We start from the raw sequence: 11,180 nt of genomic DNA on the forward strand, positions 1-11,180 counted from the left end.
CATATGTTTGAATCTTATAAATTATAGTTCTTAGTTTATATAATATTAGTTAATATTAAAAAACATGTTTTTCGAAATCAGTATAACACTACTTGATAAATCAGATTTTACCGGATTATTGAATTATCTATTTTTCGGGTGAAGGTTTGAATTTTTCATGCATGGAACCAAAAACAGGTTGGGCAATTCGTTTATCCATTTTGTGAGCACTTTAAGAAAAGTTTAAAGCCAAATAAAAAACGGAGAGAATCTTACTTAAAAAATATTTACCATATTTAGAACCACTAATCACTGGACAGGCTGAGTGCAGGGTTTTACTATGCATAGCTCCCGAGTTGTGAAGATTGTACCAGAAGACCGCCGATCCCTTTTTGGGCGTAACTGTAATATTCATTAGCGGGAAGATCGTTGCGCCACCCGAGTCAACGTCACCCAGCTAAAATGGGTTGCAACTAATATCAAATACTCTGGGACCAAAATTGACCGACTTACGTAAAATAAAACAGTTGCTATGCGCTCCCCATGAGTTGGTCGGTTCTAAAAAGATAGTACGTTTTGAGAGCGATCTTTTGGATTTTTTGTATATCCTACTTTATCCGTTATGTCATGGTAGTCATGGTGCAATATATAGTGACCACCTAAGCCGTAGTTAATCAGCGAGAACTCTTCGCTTCCCGCCATACTTAGACCGGTCATATCACTTACACGTTCCTCCAATTTTGCGACTTGCCCGATGTATGAGTCTTTTGATGATCTAATATCTGATTTCTGACCGTCATCAACAAGGGATAAGGTAAAAGCACTTGAGTTCAGAATCGAATCGATTTCGCTGTCGAAAATCACATCGTGGAAAAACACCATATAAGGATCTGTACTAAGTTCCTCCATTTTCAGAGGGGCAATCCGCGCAAAGGTCGTCGTGCTGCTGTTGTAGCGACAGTGTAGTCGACTTGGTTTCTGGACAACAGCACTGCAATTCCGGTTGGTGGCTAACACACCCTTAAAATGTGTATGTACACTATTTTCTCTTACTCCTCTTGGCTTTTCTTGGAAGTGATTAGAGGCACCAGTTAGATTTCCATCATTTATCAGGAGTACTCCCAACGCCTCGTGAACTGAGTAACTGTGATGTGTGTCATTTGTGAGTTGAGCCAAAGAGTTCACAAACCAAGCTTTGGCCAGATCTTCCTTTCGATTTCGGATGCTGAACTCTCCCAGAGCTAAGCAATCAAGTCCTGACAGTGCTGTCCTAAAAGTTATCAATGGTGATTTTGTAAATTGTATTTTTCTTAACTTACTCAAGCTTCAAATATCCTGCCAAATTACCAACTGCTAGTTCGCCAGGTTTGAGATCATAAAAGGACATCAGCTCATCAATGCCCCGACAGGCGTCTTCTAAATCCAATGAAGTGGGTAAGCGCGTTCTCAAAAGATGCGCCTTCTCAATATATACTGGAAAAACCTTATTTTAAAATAAATTATTTAACTTTGTCATAGATTGCAAATACCTAATGCATCCTTATGGGTCTTAAAGGCATATTGATGCCATTTCTCCCAACTCGTATGTAGGCGATGTATAAGTCGAAAGCTATTCACGGGATTTCCCAAGAACGTTTCATAGTCCTTTTTCATTTCGATGTGTTCAGAATTCATAGTTAATAGGGATCTGAAAAAATATTCCAGGAATTTATGGATATGTAACTATTTGGAGGAAAAGTGATATTCACTCTTACTGTTCCAGTAAATGAAGTTTTTTGTTCAATGCTTCCACGAAACCCTTTAGGTTCGCCACCAGCTCATCTTCAACCTCCAAAAGCTTCATCAGTGCCACTGTCGAGGCGGCATATGATAATTTTGGAACCGCTTTGGAAAATCCTTGGATCGAAATTATACTAGCACTTAGATAGCCTATTAATATTATGTATTTTAAGCTGAACATTTCGCTTTTAAAATCCATTGACGAATGAATTCTCAACTTGGGATTAAGTCCATTTACAAATGGAAATTTGTTACGGTCTAATTGAATTAGTAAGACTTAAAATATATTTTCTCCGTGAAGGAACACATGTAGAAGAGGGGAACCAGCACGTCCAATACGGAAAAAAGATGGGCCAATTACTTCCTTGTCCAAAATTCTCGGCCAGTTATTGTAATAAAGGATTAAAACATGACCGATTCTGTTAGGTAACTTCAACCAATTGAAATATAAACATTTTCGTATGATCCAAAGGTAATATTTTTTTCTTTATAAACCTCGATGTTTATAAAGAAAAAAATATTACCTTTGGATCATAAAAAAATGTTTATATTTCAATTGTTTGAAGTTACCTAAGAGAATCGGTCCTGTTCTCGGCCAGTTATTGTAATAAAGGATTAAAACAGGACCGATTCTCTAAGGTAACTTCAACCAATTGAAATATAAACATTTTCTTATGATCCAAAGGTATTTTTTTCTTTATAAACCTCGAAAACATCACAGAGTACAAATGTTTAGGAATATATAAATAAACTGGATTCATTTAATATCAGACAACTGTTTGCTTAAAGCCACAAATCTATTAGCTAGAAGACCCCATCGACGATGCCCGGGTGAGGCGATATTTTTGCACAGCATAGTGAGCCCCCTCCTCGGAGGTCAATTGATTAACGTACTGGTCCTTAACGAAGCGATTAGTCACCGCATTTAGAGAGTCCTTAAGGAATCCGAAGTGCACTATGGCATTGGGAACAAAGTTTAGCTCTAAGAGTGTTTCATTGGATGGCAGCACCTTCTTCGGTGGGATGGTAAAGAGGTGGAAATTCTCCCCTGGCTTAGCCAAGAACTCGCGAATAAACTCCTCAACCTTGGAAAGAGGCTCATGCGGCTTAAACATTCCCTGGAGCACGAAGCGATCGGGAAACTGGATGCGCAGCACACAGTCCTTGTACTGATTTAGCTTGGCCAGCATGTTTTTTTGGCGCTCCAGCTCTCTTAATTTTGCCGTCAGCAAGGGAGCTTCGTCATTTCCGTTCGAAGTGCGCTTTAAGTCGCGCAGTACCATCTTTAGATCGTTGACGGTCAAGTCGAAAAATGAGTCTGGCAGATCGTCTGCATGCTTTTTGCTTTCGTCCAAGGAAAACAGCACAGCCTGGCGTGGCCCAATAACATTCACCACCGGCGGTGCCCTACCCGAATTCTCCTCGGGTTCATTATCCGCTGTTTTCCTTCCTGGTGGCTGGTGCATGGAGTATCCAGAGCCACTGCCCCAGTCGTATTTTGGTGCCTCTGGCTGAGGTGGTTGCTCTTGCTCGGATTTTTCAGAGGGTTGTGCTGGTTCACTTCCAGGAGCTTTTTCATCTGGTGCTGTCCGCTTCAGATTCTTAATCATATTGCTGGTAAGAGCAAATCCGCCGCTTCTTCCGCTGCCACCAGCTGCCACTGCAGAGCGGGAGGTGCTGGGTTGATCGTCTTTATCCACTGTAGGCTTTACAGTGGGAGCTATGTATACATTTGCCTGCGTCTTTAACTCCTCGGGCTTCTTGTCGATTAGCCGCATCATGGCACGGCCCTCCAAGATACCAAGAGATTTCAGCGTAGTTTGACGCATTTCGTCCAAACCAATGACTTCGCTGCGCATATAGACAATAACTGGGCTCTCGTAACCCTTGACTTGCGATTCACAAAGCTTCTGAACCACCAGCCACACGGTGTCGTTGGGTGAGAAATCGGCCTGCTGTCGAGATCCGTCGTTCAGCTGTACACAAACAAGCACATTGCTCAGCGTTCGCCGCTTTTCTGATTGCTCCATCTCCAGGACACAGTTGTTGGGCAGTCCGCTGAACCGGAACTGCTGCGTCAGTCCGACTACTTTGTTATGGAACTTGAGGCAGTGCTCCTCCGCATCATAACCGTGCTTGGAGCACGCCGTCTCCAATATCTCCAGCAGCGTCATGTTAGCCGTCACGTTCACATTCTGTCGGCGCCCGTTTGGCAACAGAACTGTGACGCGCTTGTCCATCGGAATGGTATCTAACCAGAAAGGATTTGGGTCAGTGTGAAATCAACAGAGCAGTGTAAACTGGCAGACTCACCTTTATTGACGCTTTGAGTAGGGACTACTTTTCGGAATATTGCCGGCTGTAATTGGGATTCTGATAGTGGCTGTTGATTCTATCGATATTCCCGCAAATTGTTTACTGCACTGCGTGACTGTCGCTTTTTACAATATAAATTAAGATGACCGCGTGAGGTATATATCGGTTAGGAGCATTGATGGAAACTACTTGTGAAGTTTTAAGTCTCAGACTTTTTAAACGGTTTTTAGAAAAACTTCAAAAACTCATTGAAAAAAACCCACGATTTTAGTAATATAAAAATATCCATTAAAAAGTAAACAAATAACTTTACATTTCTGTAGCAATTATATCTAGTCATTAAAAATTAAATTTACGTTCATATTAATCTCACGTAAGCTTAAAAAATTTCGGAAGCCACATATCGATTTACTTTAGCCAAACTTCTTTATCTATCGATAGCAGCTGTCTGTGTATCGAAGTATTATTGATTGCAGTAAAAAGAAGAAGCAGGAAAAGCAAAAGAAAGGCGCAGCTCGTAAAATCAAAACTGTTCAAAACAGAATTTTTCGAAGAATTATACTGAAATTTAGTTAACTAATTATCAGAGGACATGCTCTAAGTTCCGGGGAAGACCCCATTCATTGAGTTTTAGTATTTTGAGTGACGCTTAGCGAGTATACGCTTTAGGATTGCCTAGACCGAAAATTCGCCGATCCAACCAAAGATACTTCCAGAAGTCCGTTCAGCCGTATAGCCATCATGACCAACCTGGAAAAGCAGCATGAGATGGTAAAGCGCAGCTTGGTGCAGTTCATCAGTGGCCACATCCCAGGGGCCGACTTTAGCGTTGTGGACGAGATCGTCTTGTCGTACATCATCTCGATATTGGAAGAGGCCTCCCAAGATCCATGTTTTGATGTCGAAGGCTTCGTTGAGATGATGGGCGCCTACTTCGAGGAGTTCCCCACTATTGACCAGGGCATCATCTGCGACTGGATATACAAGTTGGCCAACGAGCTTACGGAGATGGAGAAAAACCAGGGAAGCCATGACACCGTGAGCCTGTCTCTTAAGTGGGTTTTGAGTTGTATATCCTCTCCAAAAAACTGTTACATTTAAGCTATAATATTTCTGCAGCTCTCTAAGTTTATCAAGTATTATTCCGGAGTCCAGGCTGCGTGCCCGCAACTCATCCACTTCTGAAAAGGACGAGCTCTCATCGAACAGCAGCAGCAGTGGTGGCGGTGGAAACAAGCGTTCGCAGCACCTGTCGGAGACCAGCGATGGAGGTTCCACCGACAGCTCCAGCTCAACTTGCGACTACTTCCTGGATGAGACCGAAGTGCTCCAGGAAATGTTTCCGGATTCGGCGATTGCTGAGGTAAATATAAAGTTATAGTTATGGAATTTGCATTTTCAAAATATTCTATTTTATCTTATCCAGATCAAGCATTGCATCGCTATTTCCAAGGGTGACATCGATAGCGCCACCCAGATTCTCTTGCATCGCCAGGAGACCAACCAGTCCATTACTGACAAGTCGCACACTACTTACATCAAAAAGAATGTTGTCGTCGACGATAATGAACTTAAGAACCGTATTATCGCTAGGTAAGTGAGCATATTAAACTGAAAGAAAACAATTGGCAAAAACAATATTATTAGGTAATTCAAAAAAAACTAAAAATGGTTAAACTTAGCTCTTATGTTTACAAATATATATATGTATATATAATATTTTCGTAACGACAAATTCAACTAGGTACTCCTATGTAGACAAGAACGCCACCCAGCGCGAGTACAAGCCGGTGGTACCAAAGATGGAGCCGCGCAAGCTCGTCCGCTATCGGGACAACAAGATCGTATCTCTTAAGGGCGAGCGATACACCGAGATCAAGCGTGACGAAGATGCTGAGTTAAAAAAACCCAAGAAGCAGATTCAACCGTAACTAAAGAGGAACAAAACCCTCTTCAAGTATTTTATCAAGAAGCAAATTAATCCACACCCCAGTAACTTATCCGCACCCACGACTCCGATCTTCGCCAGCAGCAGTAGCTGCGGTTTCACCGGCAGCACCTGCCAATTCGTATCCGAGCACAATTTATGCAATCAGATGCATATTGTTTGGCTGTCCGCCGCCAAAAGCCATGCCAGCACCTTCCCCAGCTCCATACCAGTGATTCCCGCCAAGCTTAGCCAACGTTTAGATGCTTCCCAAAACGACGACGATGAGCCAAGAGAGTTCAGAGACAAAGACGAGCCACCGAGCACAGCGAATCGGTTCCCATATGCGAGTGAGTTTGGTCAGGAGTTTGTCGCATCGGCAGGCATGCTTGTGATACTGTTGCTAATTGGCCATTATCATTGGACCTCGAAATCTCATCACGCCCATCCTCATGACAAAGACAGAAAGACTTTACATACCAAATTAGTTGATAGTTATGCTTTAGGACTACTCGCTTATGAAAATTTTAAGAGCCCATCCGCCGCGGTGGCTGCCTATTTATGAGTCCCGTTTCTGGGAGCAGGCGGTCCGGACGGATCTGGACGTGTACTTGTATTCGTTGCCAGTCGTCGATTATGACGACTGGGGTCGCGCCTGCGCTGTGACTTCTCCTTAGTTCCTTACGCAAGCGAATTCAAATCGAACCGTATCTGTGAAAATCGTGAATCTCAAATTCTTAAAAGTCCTCGAACAGTATTGTTAAACCTCCATCGTACCCAAAGATCAGACGCAGGTGCGACATCCAACCCGAATTTGGCGCTCAAATAGACTTATTTAGACGTTTTTAGGTACTCGAATTGATGAATTTTTTTGGCCGTGTGCGTGTTTTAAAAACGCAGCTGCATAAGAAACTTGCCATATCTGTTTAAGATTTGTTAAACCATTTTGTATCCAGTAACTCGTTTTGTTTTCCTCTGGTCCAAGCAAACTAGCAACAGTAATCTAGCAACAATGCCACCAAAGCCACATGCAACACAAACTAGTCCTCACCGCCCACTGAGATATCTGGAACCCATAACAATTCGGCTACTGCTCGGTGTAAGACAGCAATACTAACAATAATCTAAACGTATTCAACATATACACATGTATGAACTAATCGAATAATCAACTATTTATATAGCGTAGCCTAACCCCAAATCCTTCCCAATGATTGTAACGATTGTAACCTACAATATCACGGCAGTCCCACGCCCGATTCATGTTAGATTTAAGCAACCGGAATATTGTTTGGCAGTTTTTTAAATTGTAACTTTTTGTTTGAGACAAAAAACTATCAGTTATTTCAATAATAATTTTATTTCCTTTAAGTTAAAAGTTAAATCTAATTATTTACCTTAAGTTTTAAGTCTCGACCACCGCTTATGATTACGTAACAAGTTGCATTTTTAGCACCTCGAGTTCTCTGATTTCAGTTCAGCACTATACGATCGGTGCTTCAATCATCATATATATTTGAATTTGCGTTTATCTGGTTTTGGTTTGATATTAACATTTTATATTTTTAAATTTTATATATTATTTTTGTGATATTAGCGTAAAAACCAACTTAAAGAAAAGGCGAAAATCTCGATTTAAACTTTTAAAATTATTAAATAAACTACTATCAATATTTAACTCAAAACATTCATATTTTTTAATGCAAAATGGGCAATAGAAATATTTAATTGTTATATTCCAGAATGCTAACCAAAACATTTATAATTTTCTATTTTGTAATAAAATAAACCATATTATTTTAAAATTTTTTGGAACATATCGGTAAGTAGTTTTACATAGAATTAATGGTGTACGAAAATGTATCTTTAATATATAATTAGATACAAAATACAAGAGATTCAAAAAGAATAGCTAGAATATGACTAGGAATAAAAGTGCTCATAAGAACTAGTTCGTTGGCGGTATACATACGAATTCCCTACCGAGCAATATGGCGTTGTTACTGCGTCTGGTCACACTGCTGGCATAGGTTTTTTCGCACAACTCATTTTTGTCGAGAAAATCCACGTTTTGGGCCAAAATGACCACAATCGCGGATTTATTCACAAAGTATAATTGCACAAATTGTCAGGACGATATTCAGGGCATTCGGGTGCATTGTGCGGAGTGCGAAAATTTTGATTTGTGTTTGCAAGTAAGTAACTCACACATACAGGCAATCAAGCGACGCACGTACTTAAGTATGTATGTGTACGGTAGGGTGGGTCGGGTTTTCAGGGTTCTAGAAAAAATTTGGGTAAATCAAAAGTTCTTTAAACAAATCTCTAGACGAAATATATATGTAATGTAGTCTGTTACTCTGAATAAATAGAAACAGTATTGCATGTTTTATTGACGAAGATAAAAAAAATAGTTGAGATATGTTTTTTTTTAATTTTTTCCATAAAAATAGGTAAAAATAAATCAATTTTTTTAAAAAATAAAATGTTTGGTCGGAATTTTTATTAGGGTGAATGAAAATGTAAAAAGTATTGTTTCTTCAACATATCGACTATTTCTTGATGATCTTTTATCATCCCATATTTTTTTGTCAACAAACCCGACCCACCCTGTTGCACCCATACTTGAACAGTCTAGAGATGCGTCGCCAATCTGGAACCGAAAAACTGACTCATCTGGAAATACATATATATACAATCACACAACCGGCAATTTCACCATGTTGATTAAAAAACAGCTGACTAGGTATTTACGTTCTATTGTTTACCTTTTGCGCAGTGCTTTGCCGCAGGGGCGGAGATCGGCGCCCATCACAACAACCATGCCTACCAGTTCATGGACACTGGGACGTCCATATTGAGTGTTTTCCGTGGGAAGGGGGCGTGGACGGCGCGGGAAGAGATCCGATTGCTGGACGCTATCGAACAGTACGGTTTTGGAAACTGGGAGGACATAAGCAAGCACATCGAAACCAAGTCGGCAGAGGACGCAAAGGAGGAGTATGTGAACAAGTTTGTGAATGGCACGATTGGAAGGGCCACTTGGACCCCGGCCCAGAGTCAAAGACCCCGCCTAATTGATCACACGGGAGACGACGATGTCGGTCCCTTGGGTACAAATGCCCTTTCCACCTTGCCTCCACTCGACATCAACTCCGATGAGGCCATGCAGCTGGGCTACATGCCCAACAGAGACAGCTTTGAACGAGAGTACGATCCGACTGCAGAACAACTGATCTCCAACATCTCGCTGAGTTCTGAGGACACAGAGGTGGATGTGATGCTCAAGCTAGCCCATGTCGATATGTATACCCGCAGACTTAGAGAGCGAGCTCGCAGAAAACGGATGGTAAGGGACTACCAGTTGGTTTCGAACTTCTTTCGAAACCGAAATTACGCCTTGCATCAAGGACTAACCAAGGAGCAGCGCGAGTTCCGTGACAGATTCAGGGTTTACGCTCAGTTTTATACTTGCAACGAGTACGAGCGACTTTTGGGATCATTGGAGCGGGAGAAAGAGCTGCGCATTCGGCAGTCCGAGTTGTACAGGTACCGGTACAACGGCCTGACTAAGATCGCGGACTGCACCCACTTCGAGCAGCATGCGGCTACCGCGACGCACCGCTCATCAGGACCGTATGGCCACGGAAAGACCGTAAGTGTAAGGCTCTTCTGTGGGGGTATCGAAATCAAACTATCAAAACTTATTGAAACTGTCAAATTTCTGTTTATTAATAACTGATAAAATATCTTATATTGATATATAATCAATTTGGCCTAACGAAAGACACTGCCTATATTGCCTAGTTTCGATTTCAATACCCTTGAAGTGAGCTTTCCCCATGAGAATGCATGACGAGTTGAATATCGTGTGTTCTGCCTTGCTTTTACCGACCTGACCTGACCCAACTCTTACAATCACTTTTCGTCTTGTCTCACGATATTCAGCTCCACTGCATTATAAACGCGCCAAACAACGAGCGTTCGAATGGTTCTATAAGACAATGTTTAACCACAGGACCACACGCAACCCTCCAATGGAAGTCATCGGCCGCCAAGCTCTTCCTTGCACTCCCCACAACCGAATCTCAGAAAGGCGTAAGTATTTTCTTAAGTAGTAATTTATTAAATAAATGTATAATATATTGTTCTTGTTTTCAGAGAAATGTCAAGCGGCGTCGAGGCAAGTTCAAGTTCAATCGCACCAAGAAACACGCTCCACACCGCCGACCAGACCTGCTCCGGCGCATTATTGCCCAGCAGAAACTACTTGGATAGCTGTCGGGGATCGTCGGCAGCTACGATGCTGCAGACGACGGGAATGGGGATGGGGATAACAGTAGACTCGGGAGCGACGACGGGAGCGATTTCCACGGCTACGACGATGGCGAATCTACCCACGAACTCGGCGAAGGGAAGCCAACAACATCTACAGCCGCTGCAGCAGCATCCTCAGCTCCTGGAAAGCGGCAACCACAAAATGCAAAGCGAGGTCGGCGGCGGAGGCAGTGAGCAAGCACCCAGTATGAGCCTTAAGTTGCGCACTCAGCTGGAGGAACTGAAGCACCTACCCCAACCATTGGGCAGCGATCTCCTCAGCCACAACGAGCTGGATCTATGCAAGAAGCACAATATAACGCCGACCACCTATCTTTCGGTGAAGACTGTCTGCCTAAGCGGAGCACCATCGCTTGGCAGTCCCATGGAGACTTCGCTGCGCAAGTTCTTCATCAAGTGCGGCTGGCTGAGCCACTGAGGATACCACTTCCACTTCCCGCGCCCTTTCGATTAAGAGTAAAATGCATTTCTCGATATAAGAACTTCACTTTATTTTATTATCGTTAGCATAAGTTAAAGACATTTTTATACTGTTCAACTTTCGTTGCCATTTTCTTCGAGGTTAAAACTACTGAAAACAGAAAACCAATTTACTTGTATCAAGTCAAGCTCAATTAGATAAAGTTTTGTTCCTTTGTGTGAGATGTCAGGGTTCAGATATTCTGTATTAACTAAGCTTAAGTAGGTCACCCAACCAATTGAATTTGTATGATATGAAGTGTAAATGAAGTAATAAATGTAGTAGCGAATGTGCAACATACGTGGAATTGTCTCGGAACTCATAGCTGCCAGGGAAACCGCTCGGGACTAAAGCCAACTAGGATACTCTTCAGAGATGTAT

At 42.0% G+C, this 11,180-nt stretch overlaps 4 protein-coding genes across 5 annotated transcripts; 2 read left to right on the plus strand and 2 right to left on the minus strand.

Moving 5' to 3' along the window:
• Positions 1–25: 25 nt before the first annotated feature.
• LOC108109433 (prolyl 4-hydroxylase subunit alpha-1) lies at positions 26–2,394 on the minus strand. The gene is made up of 7 exons (XM_017217933.2): positions 1,734–2,394; positions 1,509–1,666; positions 1,299–1,452; positions 592–1,249; positions 493–537; positions 271–436; positions 26–209 (listed from the first exon to the last, which is right to left on the minus strand). The coding sequence occupies exons 1-7, from the start codon at positions 1,955–1,957 to the stop codon at positions 124–126; spliced, it is 1,491 nt and encodes a 496-aa protein (XP_017073422.2). The 5' UTR covers positions 1,958–2,394; the 3' UTR covers positions 26–123.
• A 95-nt stretch (positions 2,395–2,489) lies between these two features.
• LOC108109588 (tether containing UBX domain for GLUT4) lies at positions 2,490–4,242 on the minus strand. Its single transcript, XM_017218165.1, has 2 exons — positions 4,072–4,242; positions 2,490–4,009 (listed from the first exon to the last, which is right to left on the minus strand). The coding sequence occupies exon 2, from the start codon at positions 3,996–3,998 to the stop codon at positions 2,559–2,561; it is 1,440 nt and encodes a 479-aa protein (XP_017073654.1). The 5' UTR covers positions 3,999–4,009; positions 4,072–4,242; the 3' UTR covers positions 2,490–2,558.
• A 293-nt stretch (positions 4,243–4,535) lies between these two features.
• Positions 4,536–7,686, plus strand: LOC108109509 (CUE domain-containing protein 2). The gene is made up of 4 exons (XM_017218058.2): positions 4,536–5,129; positions 5,194–5,437; positions 5,501–5,667; positions 5,819–7,686. Exons 1-4 carry the CDS (start codon positions 4,816–4,818, stop codon positions 6,003–6,005), a joined length of 912 nt encoding a protein of 303 aa, XP_017073547.1. The 5' UTR covers positions 4,536–4,815; the 3' UTR covers positions 6,006–7,686.
• A 303-nt stretch (positions 7,687–7,989) lies between these two features.
• LOC108109508 (transcriptional adapter 2B) lies at positions 7,990–11,099 on the plus strand. 2 transcript variants are annotated; one of them, XM_017218056.2, is made up of 4 exons: positions 7,990–8,196; positions 8,781–9,656; positions 10,020–10,099; positions 10,163–11,099. In XM_017218056.2, exons 1-4 carry the CDS (start codon positions 8,083–8,085, stop codon positions 10,755–10,757), a joined length of 1,665 nt encoding a protein of 554 aa, XP_017073545.2. In that variant the 5' UTR covers positions 7,990–8,082; the 3' UTR covers positions 10,758–11,099. The 2 variants fall into 2 exon arrangements, with proteins under 2 accessions (XP_017073545.2, XP_017073546.1); XM_017218057.1 differs by having other exon boundaries at positions 7,991–8,196; positions 9,950–10,099; positions 10,163–10,383.
• The last annotated feature ends 81 nt before the right edge of the window (positions 11,100–11,180 follow it).

Source organism: Drosophila eugracilis, unplaced genomic scaffold, assembly GCF_018153835.1.
Source record: "Drosophila eugracilis isolate 14026-0451.02 unplaced genomic scaffold, ASM1815383v1 contig_47, whole genome shotgun sequence".
NCBI lineage: Eukaryota > Metazoa > Arthropoda > Insecta > Diptera > Drosophilidae > Drosophila > Drosophila eugracilis.